Here is a 23,815-nt window from a genome sequence, read left to right as displayed (position 1 = left end):
AAACCCTCACTCCCATGCCCTTGACCTTGCCCCGGCCCTGTTACCCAGCCGGCATTAGGAAGGGTAACAGCGAAGCGCTGTGGGGCTCCCTGACTCACGGAGAGCTTTGGGAAGTGCGGCTTCTGTTCTGCTCAGCTAGAAACTCCCAAGTTCCCGTAAGCCCATTTCTACATGGAAAATACTTACACCACAGCTTTAAAACATCCCCCTTTAAAAGCAGACAGTGCAAGAAGTAGAATTGCCCCATGATTTTCCACACTGAGAAGAGGGAATGGAATATAAAAGATAAGGTCTGTTAGAGTTAGGAAAAGTGTGTAGATGTAAAAAAGTGGGTAAACAACCAAAAATGTCCATCCATGAGTGAATGGATAAAGCAGCTGTGGTCTATTCATACAAGAGAATATTATCCAGCCTTAAAAAAGAAGGAACGACTTCAGTACACAACCACCTGGATGAACCTTGAGGACAGTACGCTAAGTGCAACAAGCAGGTAACAGAAAGACAAATAGTGCCTGACTCCACTTACAGGAAGTATCTCAAATAAACAAATTCACTGAATCAGAGGCTGGAGTGGTATTGCTAGGGGTTGGGGGAAGGGGGAAATGAGGAGTTAGTAGTCAACGGGCATGACGTTTCCTTTAAGCAAAATGAGTAAGTTCCAGAGATCTGGTCTACCACATCGGACCTATAGCTGACACTAGTGTATTATACACTAGAAATTTGTTAAGAGGGTAGATCTCATGTGAAGTGTTCTTATCAACACAAAATAAAATAAATAGAGCCAAGGGCTACCCTCCCCCTCCCTGCAAAGAAAAAAAAACTGAATAAATAAGTCTGTATTCCTACTTAAAAAAAAAAAAAACGGTAACCACGATCCAGACCCGAGCACAGACTGGGGGATGTGGTGCAAAGCCAGCAAGGTGCAGTGGTGGCACAACGCCAAGTCAGCCGAATGAGACCCCTGAGGGCCACAGGGACTGAGCCGTGCCCTGGCTGCAGCCTTGGAGGACCTAACACAGGCCATGAGCAAATGTGGCCAGGCCCACTGCCAGACACTGCATGTGAGCCGCTGGGAAAACTCCCTCGGCAACGCCTACGCGGTGCCATAACCCCAGGGCTCGGAACCACTGTATTCTTGCTTCCACAACAGGAATTTAAACAACAACAAAAAACTCTTCCTTAGGATGACAAACCAGAAACACAGTTTGAGAAAGGTCACTGCGACAAAAAATCAAAAAAGAAGTGCTCTGCGGGTCAGAAGGTGAAGGATGACCCCCAGATAGTGGGAGCCTGCAGGAAATTCCCTGGGCAGAGCAGAGCCAGTCTTGGGAAAGTCAACAAGGGAGGCTGCTGTGGGATATGCCTTATTAGCCAGAGCTCCGGGCCTTCTGACAAAGGGTGGTTCACCAGGAGAAATCTAGCAGCTACCTGTGTAAAAGCTAAGGGGTGGGAACTATGCGCCTGGAAGGCAGCAGAGTAGCAGGTGGCTTTCCCAAACTAGCTGGGCCACAGGAGCAGCTCACGAGCTTTTATTTCAACAGCTCCCCCAGAGCCTTTTCTGAGGTTCATTTCATTGTGTCTTTGTGCTTTTTTTCTCTCTTCCTCCTCTGAACAAACAGAACAGAACAAACATGACCTATGAGAAAATGTCCAGAGCCCTGCGCCACTACTACAAACTAAACATTATCAGGAAGGAGCCGGGACAAAGGCTTTTGTTCAGGTAGCACTTCCTTTTTCTCCTTTCCTTCTTTTGGGAGGATATTGTTTTCTTTAAATAAGTGGGAGAAGGGAGATTGTTCAGATCTCTACCTGACAATCTGATGCTCAAAGCCATCATTGGCTACAAATCGGATACCAGGTTCTGGTCTGTTAGAGTTTGTTTTTAAAAAAAATGTTTTTTTCTACTTATGTCTGTCCTATAGTAAAACCAAAACTAAGTAAACACAGCCTGACTCACCTTTAAAGTAATGGGATGATCAAATAGTGTTTATCTGGCATTAACAGCCATTGCAGTTAGAGGGAGCAGCCCGAGTAGCATTGTCCATGGCAGAGCAAGGAATTAAACCTGCACCCGCAGCGCCCCAGCACCACGAGCCAGTCCCTGTCAGCTGTTTGTCAGGCTGCCGTCGTGACCGACGCGTGAATCGTGAAATAGGTTTAATGAGTCAGTCACAACTCTTTTTTTAATAAAACAGAATGGAATTAATTACAGTAAGATAGAATCGGAAGTATCTGACCATGTCCCGTGAAATTAACAGGGACTGTTGATTCCTGAACATTTTTGTGTGTGTTTGTGTGTGTGGAGTCAGGACTAAAATGTGTTTGTTGCAGTGCATTGTGGTCAGAAGTCAGAAAAGCCTGAAAGCTGTTGCACTAGACGTTCCTCTTCCCAGAATTCCTCACAGCTGATGAGTTCCAGCCATTTAAACTACCCCATAGACTGTGATTCCAAATACAGTGTCAGAGAGGAGAAAGAATTAGAAGAGGAAGAAGGGACCTAAGGGGCCAGTCAGGGGAAGGAGTACACTGGTGTTCGTGGGTGGTGACTGGCGTGGTGAGACCAAGTGAAAGTTGGGAGAAAATGGGGTCAGCAACCTGAGGTCATGGGTTTCGGCAGGTGGGACAGACAAGATTCGTAGATGGGGCTTGAGGTGTGGATTTGGAATTATTTACATACAGGTAGAAAATGACACTGTCTGTGAGCAGAGGAGCTCCCTGGACAGAACAAAGAACCCGGGCTTTAGCGTTGGGAAGGGGGTGTAAAGACAAGTGGAGATCTTGCAATCAAATGGAAAAGGCTGTTGAAGAGATGGAAGCAGAAGGGAGTGAAGTAAAGAAGAACCCTCCTTCTGGCTCTGCGGTGCCTTCCCTTCGTCCCTCTCTCCAAGCTTAGCTCTTGGCTGTATTCTTCTCACTCTATCCTTTTTCCCTGAATGAATTGATCCTGTCACACAGCTGAATTCTCTCACCTCAGTGGTTATACTCTTAAAATCTCTGTATCCTCTAAATTCTCCTCTAAAATCTCCCTAAAATTTCAAATCTGAACTTCCAAGAGCTTCTTATAGGAAATATCTTTTCAAGTTTTACGTTAGTATCTCAGACATGAAACATTCCAGACAGACCTTCATTTGCTTACTAGAAATATCCGCTCCCCGGAATTCTTGTTTCTCACCTGTGGCATCATCATTGTTTTAAGCAACCAAACTTGGCACCACAGTTATCTTTGACTCTTCCTATATCCCAGTCAGTCATTGTGCTGAATTGTCCATTGGCTCATTCTTTGTTGCAGGGACTAGAAACCTGGGAACCTCATGTCCCAAGGTTTCTTACCAGCAGGTTCCAGGCTGAAGTCTTCCAATGACAAGCCCTTTCCTGAGGTTTGGAAGACTAAAGAAAGGAGAAGGCATTATTATTATGGCTTCCCAAGCAGTGGGTACTGGTATCTAGACCTTGTATTCACACGCAGATTCATTCAACATTCTCTTTCTACCTCTGGTCCACTCTCCTGCCTCCGAAATTCATAATACACACCGCCAGCTGCCCCACAACACAAATATGATTCCCTGTGCCAGAAACATATAGCCGTTAACGCTGGCTTTTTTAATATATATACTCTGTAGGTCCATCTCAAGTCCACTGCCTTTATGAGGCCTTCTCCAAATGCTCAGACACGCACAGATATCTTCTTCTATCATCTTAGGTTCCCTTGGCCCTAAACCAATCATGATCACATTTTTAATAGTGACATCCTTCTCCCCGGAACTAGATCATACACTCCTAGAAGGTAAAGGATTGATTATATTTTGTATAATTCTGTTGTATAGCTTATAGAGGCTTTCGATAAATATTTCTTGACAAGCGTAGCATGGAATACCAGAAAGCTTAATGTGGAAAAACAATCAAAAGACTAAGGGTTAGTCCAAAGGGCCAAATATAGCACATCCGTGGACTTGGCCTAGAGGAAATCATTAGTGACTTCAGATGTTGAGGGAGAAGCTGTAGCTAGGGGAGAAAGTGTAGAAGACAGATTGCAGGCCCCACAGGTCATACCGCTTGAGAAGTTCAGTAATATGGGCAGAGAAGAAAAGCCGTGGAAGGTTCATAGGTTTCCAGGAGTGATTTTCAACCAGATGAAAGAACGGTGCTATTAGTGAGGGGGGGTAGTCATTTTTGAGAAAATGGGTTGCAAGCCAGGCTTGCCACAAAGGGAAGGCTTCCTGGTGTCAAACCCACAGTGTAGTAAGTGAAGCGCTGGACTGTGGGTGCTCTGCAAGGCGGACAGGGCCTGAGGGAAGGAAGGTTTCGGTGTAGAACCGTGCCGTCAGCAGCTCTTTCATGAGGAGGCGGAGCTCAGTGAATGAGCAGGGCTCACATAGGGGGAGAGTAAAGAGGGCTCTGAATATGGGCCGCTCTAGAGGTCTGGAGGATGGCGTGAGCCATAATTATTTAGGAAAAAGACTGGCCAGGCTGGACTGGAGGGTCCGTGCTAGTAAATAGTGGACATCAGGAGTTTCCAGGGTGGGATGACAAAGGGCCCCCGTGAGCAGGCCAGTGAGCCTATCCGTGACTTGGTAAGTGGTCCTCATAGGCTTTTGAAGTTGGAGGGATGAGAGAAAGTGTACAACAGGTGTTAAGACAGTTCACCTGGAGCAGGACAGAGCGTCTGGGAAGGAAACGGCGTGCCCGCGCAGGGCAGGGCTGTGGCACCCGCTCCACAGTAAGGGCAGAACGCTGGCGTCTAGGCCGCCTTCCTGAACGGTGGGAATCGTGGTCAGAACATGTCACTGGAGTGGCTTCCAAGCAAACTCAGTGAACAAGAAGGTAAGGCTTGCTGTGTGCACCCCGCTGCACAGGAAGATAGACCAAAGGGGATTCACTGCTAACACTTAGGGAGCATCTGTGATGACACTGAAAAAGGTTTTCCTTTTGTTTTCTGACTTCCAAAGGCACCACTACTCACTGGCCCAATTACCAAAATTTTCCACTCGGTGCCTAATTGGATCTGTTGAGTTAAATTCAAGTGTTGAATACCATTCCCTGGACTCACAGTCCGGGATGGAAATGGATCTGTAGCTCTCGTGGGTCCTTGTAAATGTAACTCTCTGAAAATAAGAACGGCAGACTAGTGCGCTGCACCGGGGTTCCCTCCAATGGTCAGTCAGGCGGGAATACACTGCACCGCTCCAGTGGGCGCTCACTACCTTCCAGCCATCCTAGCCCTCTTCTGCAGTTATTTCGCCATTGTTCAGGCAGTCAGGGGAAGCGGCGCCTTTTCCTAATTGGCACTAAGTTAGTGTTCATAGCTGGGCTCAGTAGCTCTCCAGCTCTACAAAGTAATAGGGCCTTTCTTTTTCATTTCAAGTTCAGAGTGAAGACAGATTTTTTTAGGAAAATCTGATCACTTTACTCCTCCATTTCTTCTCCCAAAGGTTTATGAAAACCCCAGATGAAATCATGAGTGGCCGAACAGACCGTCTGGAGCACCTCGAGTCCCAGGAGCTGGATGAACAAATATACCAAGAAGATGAATGCTGAAGGCACCAACCCCCATCTCAGCGGGCCACAGCTGAGGGAAGCCCTGCCCACCAGGACTGCTGGAGACGGGACGGAGCAGGCGGGCTGAGGAGAGTAGAAAAGGAAGAGACCCGGGAATGGGAGTGACACTTGTCTTGCACACCAGGAGGGACCCCAGAGCTCCTTAGACAAACCACCCAGCAACGGCGGGGCTGGAACTCTGGCCGAGGGCACAAGCCTGGGACTCACGTTTCACGTTCCCTACTCATTTGGAATCTGTCTGTCTGTAATTCCTCACCCTCACCCTTCTGCCTCCTGTTAGTTCCATGGTGTTTTTGTTTTTGTTTTTTTTAAGACCATGCAGTTTGACTTTTCATCATTCACCTAGGGGAAGACATCTGAGGTTGTTTTCCTATGGAAATATATATCTGTTATATATATCCTTTTTTTCCCCTCAAATCTCATAAAGTGTGGCAAACCCAGTTGGTCAGGAAAGAGAATACTTGCGAAAAGGTTCAGGTCCCTCTCTCTCCTGACACGTGGATCAGGTCTGTTCTTGTGGCTGTGAGATCTTGGCTGGAGGGGAAAATAAGAGAGAAAAGGATGCTTTCAAAATAGATAAAGTGAAAAGGAGAGCTCTCTTTTTCTCTCTCCTGCTCTCTTTCCTTCCCTGCATCCGCTCCCAAGAGTTCAGCCTCTTGGAGAGTCTGGGGAGCAATTGGCACCTAACAGAATCAGTGGCCTGGGTGCTTTGGGGTCGGCACCGCTAAATCAAACACACATCCCAGCACGTGGCCGCCGTCGGAGGGAGGCCCAAATCATCAGATCTGCTGCCGTCCTGCAGGGACGTGAGTGTTAGCCCAGCAGACCACCCTGGACACGGCCGCGAGAGGCAGGCAGCTCCGTGGCTCCACAGAGCGTCGATCAGGATGGCAGGCTGTCCAAGTTACTTGGAAGGCCCTGTCACCTTGGGATCAGCTTGCAGGTGCTGCAGAGCGGGAAATCCAAAAAGACCACACACGCCTGATGGTCCAGAAACTGCGTAACAAGTCTGCAGGTTACAGAGGCTAGTGAGGCAGGAAGGGTCTTGTCTTTTCTTCTCCATCCCAAAGGTCGTCATGTGGTCAGTTCCATGCCCTCACTTAAGTATCTTTTCAATTCCTAGGCTTTTTAGAAGCTTCCTTATCCACATGGGGAGGACCTTGGAGTGTGCACTCTTAGTTGCCGCCGGTGTTTACCCAGTGTGGGCAGAAAGGAAATTCCTAAGATACAATGCATTAATACATTACCATTTCCTTCTTTCCTCCTTGCATTGCTGTGTTTCAGAATGGACCCATTCGTGGCTCTTTTTCACCTCAAAATAAGGTCAGTAATCTTGGAGAGTGAGATAAGCACCACCCCTTAGTAATTTGGATGATAACATTTTTAGAGAGCTGTTTAGATTTGCTTTCCTTTTCTAGCCATCTAAATTGACTCTTCCAATACAGGTTCAGAATCCAATATTAGGAGTATGGTGTTTTTTTAATTCAAAAGATTAGATCTGCCTTACAAAGCACCCCTCCGCAGCAGCCAGTCGCAGGAAAAGCTGCCAGGCCCCAGCCCCTTCTTCAGGCATCTCGGAGTTAAATCAGACAACCCCCAGCCTGCCTCTCCACCAGCCCGCTGACGAGGACACCAGCCTGGAACACAACTAGATGGAGTGTGGTTTAAGGACACTGGAATGAAGGAGCTGATCAGGGCTCTTCAGTCCAGCTCTGTTCCCACCCCGTATCAGACCACACATGCACATGTGGAGGTGGCCAGCTCGCTCCCACGTCCAGAATATCGGGCTTGCAGTGAGGCCAGGGACCTTCTGTGTGAGGCTCGAGCCTCCCTTTATGAAGGGTTTGGTCTGAACCAGCTTGGATGCAGCTGCATCTCAGCATGCCACAGATTTCTTTCAAGAGTGTTCAGCAGCACCCCTTGATACACCTTCCAGCCTCTAAGGTGACTGATGTTGTATCTCAAGGGGAGAGATGAAGCCAGATACCTGGTGTGTTGTGAAAGCCATTGACTTTAAGGGCTGGAGAGAGAGGATGACTCTTACTGGGGCCCTTTGTGTGACTGTGAAATCAGATACCAGGGCAGGACGCTCTTCCCTAAGAGAAGGACATCTCATTCCATTCCCTTCACCCAGGCACGAGGACTCAGGCCCTTTCCATTCCAAGAATCTAAAGGTTGAATTATGGAGGAAAACCCCCTTTGGCCCCAGGGACTTCTGTATGTAAAGCAATATTCTATAAGAATATGTAAGACTTAGGATGACACCTTTCGCCACTTAAAGAAGAAATAGAAGGTGCTAACTCTAGTATAGTGTTGATTTCCCATCCAGGTATTACCAATAATTTTCTATTGATTCCCTTACCAGCAAAAGACCTTCCCGTTTGTTCTCTGAGAGAACACCTAGGCAGTGCTGACACCAGGGACACGGGACTCACCCACTGCAGACCCCAAAGATTTCAGATCGAATTTAGCGGACCTTGAAAAGCACCTGTTAGACACTGAGGAATTCAAAAATGAATCGGGCACAATCCTGGCCTCCGAGAGCTTACGTTCTACCTGCGGAGTCCATCCCGCATGACAGTCCTCACTTCAGCACTGCGTCCCGGGGGTGATGAAAGTTTCGCCTGGGTCCCAGTTAAAAGCACATCTACGACCTAAATAGTTGGTCTTCCCTTGCTGCCATCATGCATATTCTTGGCTCGCAAGGTCAGAAATCGGGAAAGGAAAGCGCAGAAGAACACGCGGGGGAGGAGTGCTCTGTCCAGCTGTGTCTGGGATGGATGCTGTCACTGCTTCTTGAGATTCTCTAGTGTCTTCGCCCTGCACCTTGAGTTAGCCGGGCCACCTCCTGTCCATCGGAAGACAGCAGTGGGAGTGTCTGTGTGGGCAGGAACACAGTCTCTAAGGTCTTTCCATCCCAAGGCAACTTGGTCTGGACTAAGGCAGCCTCACCGGTGTTCCAGATCTTTGGGGGGCAGCGGGAGAGGGGTGTGGTCCTCACAGGAAAAGAGGAATAACGGACTGAAGGATTTGCTCCTTCCAGCAATACCTTTGGAAGCCTCTAACCCATTGTCTTTTTACACTGAGAACATAGATGTAGCTGAAACTGCAAGGCGAGGGCAGGATTTACCTGCGTGACTTAACCACCAGTTCCACCTTTCCCTACCTAGGCTCCAACTCCAAATACATTTTTCAGATATTGACTCCCTTTTGCAGAAGGGAAACCTGAGTATCAGGGAGGTAACAGGATTTGCCCTCAGAGCAGACAGTGTGCGGGGGAGAGAGCTAGGTTTGGGGTCTGGCCTGATTGCACCCCCATCTGACCCATTCTCACCCAGGAAGTGGAAGATAAAAGGCCCCGGGAAAATACACAAAGAACAAAGGGCAGTTTTCTTTGCCCAAGCATTCGGTGCTAGTTAGTTTTCTCCCACTCAGTCTGCCTCTCTTCTGGACAGAAACCTGGAATGAAGGGAGTGACACAAGGAAGCCAGGGCAGGGGGCGGGAGGGGACACAGCGATCCCTGCCCGTCTGAAACCGCAGAAGGCGAACTTGATACTCTGGGCCCGTCAGCATCAACACTAAACAACTGTGGACTTCCGGACTTTTCACACGTGCCAAGGGAACATTCTTGAAGATTTCTCTTTGTGACTGCAACCACCTGCAAACCAGAACGAATCTAGAATTTCTTTGTTTTCTCTCCTCTCTCTCTTTTTTTAATTTCTAAACTCTTATTGTTTATGAGGTGTGGGGTTTATAAGGGACTGAATCAAATGAATGTAACAAAAAGAAAAAAATGCCTTTTCTCAGGGCCAGTGAGTTGCAAATAATTTTTAAAGAAAAGCCTATAATTGCATCATCTCAATAAATTTTTTATTAAAAAAAAGGAATACTCTCAAGTCTCTGTTTTTACTAAGACGGAATGGAGTCAGACAGGCAAGGTGCTCCGTGAGGTCAGTCCTGTCTCCACTCCGTTGTGGTATGAAGTGCAGTCAGTCTTGGTTTTTCCCTGGCAGGAGGCCTGCGCTACAGAGCCGTCTGCAGGCAGGCCTCACAAGGGCAGCACCAGGAAAGCCGGAGCAAACAGCTCAAATCTGAGCCGCTGCCACAGGGGGGAACTAGCCCGGAGGAGCCCTGATCAGACAGGCTCAGGCCTGAGCTGTGCCAAAGACATCACAGCACACACTGAGGACTAGTTCCAAGAGTTAAAGGATCCCAGGTCTTTTCACAAGATAACTACTCCTCACTTCTGTTGAAGTCGTGGATGTGAGCCTGTAGGTAGGTGCCGAGGGCACAAATGTGGGTTGAACTCAAATCTACATGCAGGACCACAATGGCCGGATGGTTCTCACACAGCTCAGAGCTGGCCCCACGCTCAGAATATCTCAGCAACACGGGCCAGTGGAGCCACCTGCCCACCAGTAGGCACTTGTGATTTCAACATCAAACGACCAGGACACTCTATTTGCCATCAGCGGTGGGTAGGAACTAAGAGAAGAATGGAAAATGAAGCGAATTACATTTTTTTAGCAACTCAGATGTCGGTGTGGAAAGCAGAAGTTTGAAATCAATGGTCTGGGAGAATGTTGTCAGATGATTCCTATATTTAAATTGTCCCACAGGCTGACTCCCATGACCTTGGATTGATTGCTGGAAGTCGGCCCTAGGTGCTATGTTGTCAGAGCTCAGCATCAAATAATAAGGGTCTAGGTATTTCCTATGGAGGCTACTTTTTCTACAACCCAGCATTAACATCACCTGGGAATTGCTAGACATGTAAAGGATCAGTTCCTACCCCAGAAGCTAAACCAAAAACTTAGGTGGTAGGGCTTAGCAATCTGTTTTAACAAGCTCTCGTGGCGAATCTGATACACACCAAAGTTTGGGAACACTGCTTGCGTCGGTTTGCTCGTCTTAGAATGAAAAGCCATGTGTGCCCATTTAAGCAGCACACAGAATCAGGGACAGCAGCTAATTGGCAGTAACAGCTCGTGCAGTGCTGCATTCTCCTGATACAGGACACCTGCAGAATTAGCTGAGTGGACACTGAATCACATAGCAACGTCCCCTTCTTGCTTCCTTCAAACCTTTTAAGCAACGTTTGCTATAAATGTTAGCTGTTTTAAAGGGTAACGCTTAACAGCTGATCTACCCTTGCAAATTAGGGTATAGTCATTTATTCACTTATATCCACCTACCTGCCTAACCAGCCTAATCTAAAAAGAAAAGTAAAAGGATCATTCTCATCTGCAGACTGACCTCGGCTATCCGACCCTGGAATGACTAAGGTGACCACCTAGCAAGGATATTTTCAGGGGACTCCAGAACCACTGGACTAAGCTAGTGCTTCTCAAACCTGAAAAGTGCTTGCAGATCACTTGGGGATCTTGATAAAAAGCAGATGTTGCCAGTAATGTGAGCATCTTGGGAAATATGGGGAAAAGATCTGCTCTTCCACCCTCCTCAGGGTGAAGCTTGAGATTCAGCGTTTCTAACGAGTGACTTAATACTCCTGGTCCTCGGGCCGCACTTTGAGTAGCAGGAGGCCAGTGCTCTCCCCTTAAGCCCTGAGATTCTGACCCTAAGGCAGAGCTGAGCTAGCCTCTCTTCTCTGCTGTCGTTCTTTGCCAGTTCCTCCTAGAATAGTCCCCGGGGCCAACCCTGCTCTGCGAGAAGCTTGCTTGTTCTCCTATTAGGGCAGCAACAAGAATAAACATCACGATCAAAAGCCTCTTTGCCGAGTGAAAGAACAGCTGTTCATGAACTAGCCCTTAATACCAGTGCTCATAACCAGAGGCCTCACGGGAGTGAAAACTGGTCTCACTGCCTCTCCTTCAACTTCAAGAAAGACCAGTCTTGATCACTGTAGGGAGACAGAAAGCGGACGATACCATTCTTGTCTTTCCGAAAGGCAAGAGGATAGATGAGCAGCTCTTCCATCCAAACTGCCTGAGATGTCGACCTTAGATGGGGACAGTCTTGAGGACAGTATCTTCACTGTCAGTACCTATAGATTTCAGGGGTTTTTTTTGGGGGGGGGGGTAAATTAAGGACTGCAGTCACCCCTGCTAGATTGGAGAGGTATTCTCTGCTAGCAAAAATCACCAACTAAGTCCTGCCTGCTCTCTTCCGAGGCAGTAGAAGACTATTCTCTTCCTCCCAAGCCGTCTTAGAAACACTCTTCGGCAGTCCTCTGAGGGCTCTGTGACATTCTCCTCAGCCAGGGTTTCTCTCCCAAGATCCTGTATCCGACAACCTGAGCCACCCCTCACTTCCTCCAATGGCTCTGGCAGCGCTGGGCACTCCTTCCTTCCTTGGTGTCCCATCTGCAAGTGCTTCTGCAAAAGCAACCAAATGCCATCTTACGATGGATTGCTCATGTGTCTCTGTCCCCTACAGAGGGGAGGCGAGTGTTTTATGCACTTTTACATGAACAGCCCCTTGCAGGGTGCCTGGCACAAGCCTTTCTTAAGAAGTGTTTTGAATGAGGGGGTGAAGTCAAAGAAAATCTTTGTGACATTGCATCACACAAAAAATTCTTAGATATGACACTAAAAATACAACCCATAAAAGAAAAAATTTGACAAATTGGACTTCATCAAAATTAAAAATTGCTCTTCAAATGATACCAGTAGGAAAATGAAAAGACAAGCCACAGACTGGGCTGTTTTATGTATAAAATAAGAAATTTATTGCATGCACTGAACATGTCTTCACAGTTTTACTTTATCTGAAACTGTCTTGAAAGGCAGTTATCTTTCCATTCATGACTGGGTAGTGTTAGTCACTCACACATAAAAGACACAGGTATAATATACATCTCCCATAATAAAACCGTCTTCAGAAATGTGTTTTAAAATCGTTTCTTCTGTCTGTCGTGTTAGCAAAACACTTTCCACTATTCTGTAGTTCATATTTCCTCTTTCCTTTCCTTTTATGAATTTCTGAAGTAGACAGCCTCTTGGGAGGCATGTTAAAGGGTTTTCAAATTAGACAATTAAGTAAATCACTTATTTCTGATAAACATACATGCAGAACCATTTGGCCTCAGAACTTCGGCCTATTGCAACTACAGGCAAAGCAACATTTTTAGACAGCAGGCTTCCGGGCTGGGGCAACAGCCTGCAATGTCAAGGTGTGACCTGCCGTATCAGGAGCAAAACTGTCATCAGAGGTAGGGCAGTACCAGGGAGGGTGTTGGTTTTGTCCACCTGAGGACTCTGCCTGCCTGAGCTTCAGCATCCACCTTTCATTTTGCAGGTCACATCAGGAATCCCTGATAGAGACCTGGGTTCACTGGTACCGAGCTTCTGATTTATTCCATTCTGATTTCATGTCCCCTATGTGGACTGGGGCCCAACACACCTGGCTGGGCGGCCTAACAGAGCAGAGTGGTTAAGCCAGTGCGATCCTAGGCAGAGTGCCTGGCTGCGAATCCCACACTTCCCCGCACTAATCATACGACTGCAGGCAATTTACTTATCCTCTCTGTGCCTCAACTTCCTTAAACGTAAAATTGGGATAATGATAATAGTTCCTACTTCAGAAGCATGTTTGTGAGGATTAATGAGTTATTACAGAGAAAGGGCTTAGAAAAGTACATGGCACAGTAATTAGCACCTTTATTATTTTTATACTTCACTCTGTAGGTGCTGAGCCACGACCAGCTGCTTCATCCAGAGATGCTCTGCTTTATCAGTTCCCCCAAAAGAAACTGTCTTTAAAGTTTCCACTGCTTCTGATTTATGTTGTTTTTGTTCAAACACCGTGGCGAGAGTGCAACCCCATTAGGTTACAGATAAGGAGTCAGAGGCCAGGCCAGGCGAGGGCTACCTGAGCCCTCCTGCACTCCACGGCTGCCTGAGCCAGGGCCCCCAGCCGAGCACTCAGTGACATTTATTTGTGGCAATGGACTCAACCCAAGGGAAATACTGGTTTGATTCAGGTTTACCAAGAATATTTTATTCTGGTTTTGTTTCAGTTCAGTGGCTTTAGGAAATGTGTAGGTTTTGTTCTATTTCAAATTGGTTTGCAAAGTTCCTTGATTTTTGGTTTCGCCTTCTTGTTGAGGAAGTCCTGGCTCAGCTCACATGTGCACAAAACAATGGGATTTGGGTTCAGTTTGGGGACTGGGAAATTAGAACGTTACTTTTGAGGGAGCTGTGTCATGAAGCCCAAGAAGGGTGACCATCTGGGAAACCAGAAGTGTCAGCCACGACACACTCCTGACCATCTTGCTCACGCTGGACTCCTACTTTCCTTTTAGAAAAGAGAAAAGTGCACATGATCAGGTTGAGAGTCTCCTTTTTCCAGTAGAGATGGATCTTCATATGGAACAATAGGAGGCACAGCAGCCATACAGAGTTCTAGTCCCATCTAACCACTATCTCCAACAATTCACTGTAGGTTTGGGCCTCCGTTTCTTGGAGAATTCCTTTCCTCAAAGTACATTTGAAATGATTCAAAAAAGAAAACATGTAACAATCCTAGCACATACAAGTTAGTTCCCTTCCCTCTTTCCTGCCTGCCAAACCCTCCCCTCACCCCACATACACACTGCTCTTCCAGCACTAAACTTCTATAATTCTGATTCCATAGAATCCCAAGTGGGAAAAGCATCCAATGGCAAATGCCGAGGGATAGCAGACCTTCTGTTTCTAATCAACTGAATTGCCACTTTACTTCCTCAATACACCTGTGGCCCTTTGTCAAGACCTTGACCAAAAGAAGGCAGAATGCCTTTCAACACAACCTAGGAAGTCAGAACAACTACTCTCTGCCAGCCTCCCATGGGACGGGCCTCCCTCCAGATTAGAAGTCTGCAAGCTCTTCCCCTCCACCAGCCTCTTCCTCTTCGTAAAAGCCCGGATGTCATTTGCATCAGCTTGGAGCTAGTTAGTCAAATCAGTAGATGAATGCAAATTCTCCAAGGAATTGGAAATCTGAGGAGGGCAATTAAGTTCAGAGCTCTTTCCTTACCTTTCCATGACAGCCCCCAACATTGGTTCCCCCCGAGGAAAACCCAGGAGAACATGCAAAACTCCAGAGATGGCTTTTTCCCCAAACCAAAGACTTTCTATTGAAAGGAAAACTTGGGTATTTGTTTAGCCTGCTGAAGTATAATCAGGGTTTTAGACACTCAAATATAGCTCCGCTGCTAGTGGACACTTCATTTTCTTGCTCTGCTCCCAGCACTCACCACCGTGGACATCTTCAAATATTGCCTTAGTGCCAGGGACGGGGTGGCACTTGGCCACATGCAAGGGAAAGCCACTGTTGAGGACCACGGAGCCCTTTCTCATCAAGGGTGTGGACTCAGACTACAATTCAACATGAGTAGCGGAAGAGGTGGTGACTTCAGGGACACCTGGAACAGGCCACTCAGCTGAGCACTGCCCTGAAGAATACCCCATTCAGGTCTATGCTTACCTACAAAAGCTTCTTCCATTTCAGACACGTACTGTGGGTTACCCAGCAGTCACGCAGGAATTACACCAATGTAAAATAATTACACAGTGTCATGATGTAGTTTTCCTTTAGTCTCCCTCACTTTATAATTTTTGAATGCCAACCTTTGGACGGGCTCACGCTTGACACAGCACGTTCCCTACTGGCTGCACCATAGAGGACCCTGTTCTGGGGAGGCTGCCCAGGCCACAGCGCAGTCCTAACACGTCTAGCCCATGGGCCTTCAGGCCAGTCAACTTCAAATTATTTTGAAATATGTCTGCTCTTTGTTTTCTGAACCTATTTTGAAGGAGATCCAGGTGCCACAGGTGCTGCGTACCTTCTGAGAGGGCTCAGTAAGCTTCCTCAGAGAAGTGAGATTGGGGTGGTCATCCGGTTAAGAGCACAGGCTTTGGGATCAGACAGAACTGAGTTTGAAGCCTGTATGTACCCACGGCAGCAATGCAAACTCATAAAAATTACTCATCTTCTTTGAGGAGCTGTTCCCTTCTCCACTGTTTGGAAGGGTTTCTTTGAAAAGTAGAGATCACTGCCCTGGCTGGGGTAGCTCAGTGGACTGAGTGCAGGCCTGAGAACTTAAAAGTTGCTGGTTCAATTCCCAGTCAGGACACATGCCTGGGTTGTGGGCCAGGTCCAGGGTTAGGGGTGTGTGAGAGGTAATCAATCTCTCACACAACGATGTTTCTCTTCCTCTCTGTCTCCCTCCCTTCCCCTCTCTCTAAAAACAAATAAATAAAATCTTTATAAATAAGAAAAGTAGAGATAATACAAGATAATACAAAAGTGCATGGCAATTGTAGATGTTCAATAGTACCTATTATTATTCAACTGGGTGGGTCCTTTCTGCAGAAAGTAGATGAATAGGTAGATACAGAATCTTCTGCCCCCAAATTTTATCTTTCACTCACCAAATCTTACCTAGCTGCTCTCTTTGTATTTTGCTCAATTTTCCTCTTCTTTTTTCAAAGGGAAAAAATTCAAAAGAAGCAACTTCACTAAAGGAACTATTCTGGATTTATCTTTTTCCAAATGAACCGACCTCTTTCCCAATTAATAATGTACATGGTGAGGCTGAGAAGCATTTTAAAACCCTGAGTAAAAATCTTTATACTTGCACAGTACTTACAATGAGTGCTTACATGCATTACATCTAAAAAAATCTTTTAACAACCCCATGAAAAAGATTTTTTTCTCTCATTTTAATGAAAAGGAAACAGATTCAAGAGAGGGTAAGTTACTTGGTCAAGTTCACATGAATAGAAAACAGGAGAGCTTGGTTTCAAACCAAGATCTTCTGATTCCTTTTTTCATGTTCTGTCATGTTATCCAGAAAGAGACACTCTTCACACCACTGTCAGCCTTTGGAACAAATGTTTCTTCATCTGGCTAGTAGAGCACAGGGCTCTTAAGGAGTGAACACAGGACAAAGGAGTCTGGCTAGAGGGAAGAGTTGAACGTGACCGTAATCTACACGCTGGAGGCCTGAGAACTAGGTGGGGGTGTGGCTCGTCTGTTCTCACACTAAGGAGTAGTATGAGAGCACTGGAAATGTGGGGTGCCAGAGAAAGAGAATGTGTCTGAAAAAGATACGAGAGAATACTGAAAATAAACTCTCTTCAAATCATCACTTCACCTCAGGCCACTCCCACCTCTCTTCTTCACTGTACTGACTTCATAAACTTCAACTTTTTCCACGCCTTTTCTCAGGATCCGGTCACCCACAAGAATGTAGTCCAGTCATTCATATACCAGGAAGGGCTGTGGACAAGGCAAAATGGAAGTCCCCGTCCCACGTGAGCCATCTGGAAGGAGAGGGTCTGGTGAAGGGATTAAGGGGCAGAACTCTGTGGAACTCAGCCGGCAGAGGTGGAGTACAAACCCAGGAGCAGAGCTGTGCAGGTTACCGGGTAGCTGAAATGGGTGAATGCCAGACTCAAGACTATAAACACGGGGGGCATTTGCAGAACAAGGTACAAGCAGCCAGATATGGGGTAAGAATCAGGAGATATACAGAGGCAGCTCTAAGAGTGAGGATGATCAAAACCTCAAGTGTCCCAGGTTAATGAGAAAGGAGAGCTGTGTGTGTGTTTGTATGTACTTGTGTGTGCTTTTGCGTGTGTGCATGTGCACACGTGTGAAAAAGTGGTAGCATTGCTAATACAGCTCCAACCCCACCCCCTGCTGGGCAGTGTGTGTGCATCACGGAAGCGCGGCTCAAGTCATGGAGTCACAGACTACTAGAACCAGAAGGAATTTCAGACGACTTCTTGCAAACTGGAGCTCAAAGCAATTGAGTGACTGACCTAAAGTCACACAACTACACGGTGGCAGAGTGAGCCTGCTTCCGTATGGGTCGTTGGCTTTGGTGCCAGGAGTCAGGGAAACACCCCAGGAAAGAATCAGAGTCAAAGAATAAAAAACAGTCCTCCAAAGCTACCAACTAACAGCTAAACATGAAAGTAAGAAGAGAGGAAAATATGCTGGAAAGCACAACTTGAGATATTAAAAGTACCACATATAAGAAGACAATTTAACCTTAAGAAAAACTGATCCTGAAAGCAGAAATGGCCTAAGATACTGTCTCAGAAGTACATGCAAACACACACACACACACAGACATGAATAATTTTAATTTTATGGGCAGCTTGATGCCAAAGGGTTATAATAAAGTGCATGCCATAAATGCTTGATTTTGCATGAAGAAATACAAGGAGTTGGTTTGTATGAGAGGAGGAAGGCTTGGATGCTCACTGCAATTTAAATTTTCAAAGGGGATGAATAAGCCTAGTTTATTAAGTGAAAGCCTGCAATGGGGTGTTCCCACAAAGTGGCCTCCTGTGGGCTTCTAAGCAATTTATAAATACACATGGACAGTTTCAGAAACAAGGAGTACACTGAGGTTGTAAACTAAGCTTTGGTTTTCACTCTTTTCCCAGAAACTATTAGGTAGACTGGTAACTAAAAAATCACAAAACTCCAAAAGAAATGAGATTAGAGCAAAAGTTCTAGCACTGTAGCATGGGTGTCTGACATGCAGACATGTAACACACATGACAACTGAGGCCTACATGGCCATGGGAAAGGCAGTAAACGGACCTATATGGTTTCCAGAGTCTTCTGACATTGTACATGAACTGGTACAATATTAGCTCCAAGACTCTGAGAAGTTAGGCACATACATAGTAATGTCTACAGAATAACTTTAACATGCAAAAAGGCTAATAGATAAATTTAAATGACATCTTGAAAAATATTCAATTAACCCAAAAGAAACCAGAAAAGGAGTAACAGAGAAAAGGAACAGCTGGGACAAATGGGAAACAAAATATAAAATGTAGACCCTAAATGCCATCAAAATAATTACATTAACTATAAAAGTACTATGCACTCCAAATTAAAGATATAGATTGTCAGAATGGATAAAACAGCAAGACCCAGGTATATGCTGTCTACAGGAGACACCTTTTAAATATAAGGACAAAGATGGGTTAACAATGAGTGAGTTGAAACATAGGCCATGCACACGGCAAGGATAAGAAGTCTAGAGCACCTACATTAATACTAGACGAAGTAGGCTTCAAGGCAGAAAGTGCTGCTGGAGATAAACAAAATGCGTGTCTCTGGTAACAGGCATTAGTTTGCCAATTATAGAACCAAAGAGTCGGCAAAGTCAAAGGGAGGACAACATGAAGTTTTAAAGCCATTTCTCCAAATTCCCTCTGGTTTATCTTGAAGACAATTTAAGACCACTTGGTTCAAGAACACTTAGCTTTCTGAGTTCTAACTAGGAGACATAAACAGTGAATTTTTAAAAGAGAATAGATTCTTCAAGTAGGAGAAGCACTTGGGAATACTGAGCTATGTGGACTCCCCAGCTTTCTGTTTAATTTAAATGAATGGGGAATGTGTTTAACAAGTATGGATTGAGTTTTCAGCACGTGCCAGGCACTAGGCAAAGCACTGGATGAATAATGTAAACATGTCCCCTGCCCTCATATATAAGACAAATAAACAAACCAACGAGTCACCAAACCAGCTATGAATCATGATAATTATTATCAAGAAAATACTCGTGATGCTGGGAAAAAGAATAACAAAGGAGAGCGGAAACCTGCCTGAGACAGGATGACCCGAGGAGGTGGTATTCAGGGAAAGGGCCTGGGGAGGTCAGGGTAATGGTGTGTCCAAAGGCCCTCCAGGAAGAGAGGTGTTCAGAGTTTTTAAGGAACTAAGTCAGAGTGGTTGGAGCTCAGAGAAAGGAAGACAGAGACTAAATCTTGAGACAGTTCTACCAAACCTTCAAGGAACATAAAATCCAATCTTATGTAAAATTGTCCAAAAAGCTTTTTGAAAAAGAAGTAAATTTCCTAACTCAAAAGACCAACATTAGCTTGATACCAAAACCATATAAGGGCAATACAAAAGTGGAACTTGTGGGACAATCTCACTCATCAAGTAGATATAAAAATCTCAAATCCAGCAAGTAACAGAATAAGAACACTTCACGCAGGCCTTGGCAGGTATTACAACATAGCCCAAAGCATCACATTTTGAAAACAAAACAATTTATTCTTGCTTTCCATAATGCTGGAAAATTTGCACCTGACTGAGATGTAAACAAATGTACAGTAGGCATCACTTATGATCGGAGAGACACTCAGCTTTCAGATTTTATATTGCAGGAGAGAACTGGCCCCATGCAAATTTGTAAATAGGTAAATTCTGCCTCTGAAACCTAGTCTGCTTATTTTCCTACCTCATCCCACAATCTCAACTTGAATGGTCCTACATTTCCCTTTGGAAAAAGGCTGTGGGGTTAGGGTAACCTCTCTATAAAATGGTGGTGATGCCCAATTATGAAGATGTCTGTACAGTAGGGATCTGCTGCAACAGTCGGAAAATAACAGCAATGCCATCATTTGTTTCTGCTTGTAGAATGAGAGGTTTTGCTCTGTGTTCTAAGACTGCTGGTGCTCCAGCAGCACAGAGAGAAGTGGTGGCAATTAGAGCCCCTGACACAATGAGTTACACGTAGAGAGTAAGTTAACCAGATTCTGAAGCATATTTTAAGGGAGAGTATCCATCAAGAACTTAATTTTATTTGTTCCTCCACATCACCAAAAAATGATTGCTGAGGTCCTGTTTCTCAGGCAGTCGTGTCTGGTTGAAGGAACAAGACAGCCTTACAGGTTTTCCAGTAGCTTCAAGAAATAGAAAAACAAAATCAGCCCCAACAAAGCGAAGAGATCCCATTAGACCCAAGACCTTTCGTTAACGAATCAATATATATTCAATAGATTGAATAGATCAAATATAAACACATTGCTTGTAAAGTACACTTTTTTCAATGAAAAGGGAACCGACTGTATGGGAGAGCATAATTACCAATGATATATCAGGCAAGGGTTTAAATCCCCAAAATATATAAAGAACTTATATGACTCAACACCAGGAAGACAAATAATCCAATTAATAAAGAGACAAAGGACCTAAATAGACAATTCTCCAAGGAGGACATATAGATAGCTCATAGACATATGAAAAAATGCTCAGCATCACTAGCCATTAGAAAGAAGCAAATTAAAACCACAATGAAATATCACCTCACACCTGTCAGAATGGCCATCATTAATAAATCAACAAACAACAAGTGTTGGAGAGGTTGTGGAGAAAAGGGAACCCTAGTACACTGTTGGTGGGAATGCAGACTGGTGCAGCCACTGTGGAAAACAGTGTGGAATTTCCTCAAAATCTAAAAATGGAACTGCCTTTTGACCCCACAATTCCACTGCTGGGAATATACCCAAAGAATCCCAAAACACCAATTCAAAGAATTTATGAATTCCCATGTTCATAGCAGCACTATTTACAATACCCAAGATTTGGAAACAGCCTAAATGCCCATAAGAAGATGAGTGGATAAAAAAACTGTGGTACATTTACACAATGGAATAGTATGCAGCAGAAAGAAAGAAGGAATTTTTACCTTTTGCAACACCATGGATGAAACTGGAGACTATTATGCTAAGGAAAATAAAACAGCTGGTGAAAGACAAATACTATATGATCTCACTTATAAGAGAAATCTAATGAACAAAATAAACTAAAGAGCAAAATAGAACCAGAAGCATGGACTCATGGAACAGACTGACAGCTGTAAGAGGGGCTGGGAGAGATGGGGATTGATTGAAGGAAGGTGAAGGGATTAGTCAAAAAACATATATGAAGGACCCATGGACATGGACAGCAGGGAGGGGACTGATTATGGAAGAGGGGTACAGGCTGGGTAGAGAGGGCAAAGGGGGGAAAAGTGGGACAACTGTAATAGCGTAAACAATAGAATATTTTAAAATAAAATAAAATAAATTAATAATTCAGGGGGGAAAAAAGTGCACTTTTGTCATTTCTTGATCCATCAAAGAGTTTCTAGTGGCAAGATTCCCCTGTAGGACACCTAAGAGAAGTCAGAGGTGACAAAGCATTTGAAACAATTTTGGCCTCTTACAGGTTGTACCCTATCACACTGTCCAGCTACTGGTTAGACTGACTCAACAACAGCTAGAGTCAATCCTACTATCTAGGTAGACTGTTATCTCCACAGACATCTTTGTTTGTCCCCGCCAGAAACTGTATTCTTCCCCTCCCCGTCCATTAAGAAACGGAGCTAGGGTAACAAATACAAGGGCCATAAAGGAAGTCCAGCTCGAACGGTCATAATCCGTCCAGTTTTGCAGAAGCAATATCTATGCATGCTATGGTCAGTCTCTGTCTCTGAAACCCACCTGTGGTTTTTAATGTGGGTCTTCTATTGGTGTTTTCTTTCAAACTCCACACTGCGTCTCTACTTGCTCCTCAGCTCTGAATCATTATGACCAATCTTCTTCTGGGTTGACATTTAACCTCTGCCAAGCTCAACCCTTACCAGTGAGCCAGCATTCCTAGCCCCAACTACGCGTCGATTCAGTCCAGATTCCACGCAAGTCCTCAGCTGAGACACTTCCCAGACAATTTAAAAAAAAAAAAAAAAAGGGTTCTATGGAAACGCAGCCCCTATGGAGTTTCTCGCAGCGCTCTATTTCCCGACAGTCTTGCGGAGACTGGGCTCCTCCACACCAATCACCAATCAAAGCTCAGTTTCAAGGGCGGACAGCCCCTTCTCACTCTTGCTAAATATTTATCTGTAACACAGGAGAACCTAGGAAGTAGACAGCCAGAGAATGCTTCTTTCTTCTAAAAAGGAAGACATATATATTCCATAGGTCAAATAGAGAAATAAGGAGAATATTCTTACTCTCTTCTTTAACTCATATTTCCAAGATTCTCTACTGAATTCTCTGCAGCCCCAGTGAAATCAAAACTAGAATATTTAACAAAATTCCCAAATTTATATTTTGAATATATTTAGAATTAACAATTCTGTTTAATGAAGAAATAATTCATTTATTATGCATATAGGTGATATAAAATGTAAATAAAATTTTCAAAACATACTTTCATATTTTAAGTCCTGAATGACTTTACTGGGTTTTGTTTTACTATACTTTCGTTTTAAACAGCAGTTGTATGTTCACAGTGAAGTGGGACAGAGTGTACCGAGATTTCCCACACCTCCCCTGCCCTCACACATGCTCGGCCTCCCCCATCGGCAACATCCCCCACCAGAGTGGTACATTTGTTGCAACTGATGAATCTACGTGGACACTTCCTTATCACCCGGAGTCTGCAGTTTACGTCACGGACGTAGTGCAGTTTACGCTCACTCTTGCTGCCGTATATCCTACGGGCTGGGGCAAACACGCAATGGTATGTATGTGTCCACCATTACAGTAGCACACAGAGCAGTTCCGCTGCCCTAAAAACCTCTGTGCTCAGCCACCCCTAGTCCCTGGCAACCACTGATCTTTTCACTGACTCCATAGTTATGCCAGAACGTCACATAGTTGAAACCACACAGTGTGTAACCCTTTTCAGATTGGTCTCTCTCACTGAGTAATGTGCATTTAAGGTTTCCCCATGTCTTTTCATGGCTTAATAGGACATTTGTTTTCAGTGCTGGACAAAATTCAGTTGTCTGGATGTACCACAGTGCATTTACCCATCCACTTACTGAAAAACATCTTGACTGCTTGCAGGTTCGGCAGACAAACAAAGCTGCTATAAACACGTGTATGCAGGTTTTTGTGTAAACATTGTTTCCAGTTCCATCAGGTAAATACCATCAAGCATGATTGCTGGATCACATGGTGACTATGTTTAGTTTTGTAATAAGCTGACAGGTTATTATTATACAAAGTGCCCTTCTGCCTTCCCTTCAGCAATGAACGACAGTTCCTGTTACTTCCCAGCTTCACCAGCAATTGGCGGTGTTAGTGTTCTAGATTTTAGCCATTCTGCTATGTGTGTGGCGATAGCTCACTATGTTTCAATTTGCATTTCCCTGGTGACATATGATGTGAAGCATCTTTTCATGTGCTTATTTGCCATCTGTATATCTACTTTGGTGAGGTGTCTACTAAGGACTTTGGCTACTTTTTAAATTGAGTTGTTTGTTTTCTTCCTGTTGAGTTTCCAGAGTTCTTTGTGTATTTTGCAGGACAAGCCTCTACCAGATATATCTCTTTGCAAATATTTTGCCGAGTGTGTGGCTCGTCTCTGTGGTCTGTTGGCAGTGTCTTTCACAGAGCAGCTATTTTTCATTTGGATGAAGTCCAGCTTATCAATTCTTTCGTCTAGGATTGTGCCTTTGGTGTTGTATCCAAACCAAGGATCATCCTGTGTTAGATTTCCTCCGGT

General features: G+C 45.0%; 1 protein-coding gene across 2 annotated transcripts in view; it reads left to right on the top strand.

Moving 5' to 3' along the window:
- Nucleotides 1–9,444, top strand: part of ETV6 (ETS variant transcription factor 6) — a 217,865-nt gene extending 208,421 nt beyond the window's left edge. For both annotated transcript variants that reach the window (XM_053921808.2, XM_024575676.4), the window contains exons 7-8: nt 1,620–1,720; nt 5,430–9,444. In XM_053921808.2, the coding sequence (XP_053777783.1) occupies nt 1,620–1,720; nt 5,430–5,535 (207 nt within the window). In that variant the 3' untranslated portion in view covers nt 5,536–9,444. The remainder of the gene's footprint in view (nt 1–1,619; nt 1,721–5,429) is intronic.
- The last annotated feature ends 14,371 nt before the right edge of the window (nt 9,445–23,815 follow it).

The sequence above is a fragment of the Desmodus rotundus genome, chromosome 3 (genome assembly GCF_022682495.2).
Source record: "Desmodus rotundus isolate HL8 chromosome 3, HLdesRot8A.1, whole genome shotgun sequence".
NCBI classification, from domain to species: Eukaryota; Metazoa; Chordata; class Mammalia; order Chiroptera; family Phyllostomidae; genus Desmodus; species Desmodus rotundus.
This window is presented reverse-complemented; position numbering and strand designations above follow the sequence as displayed.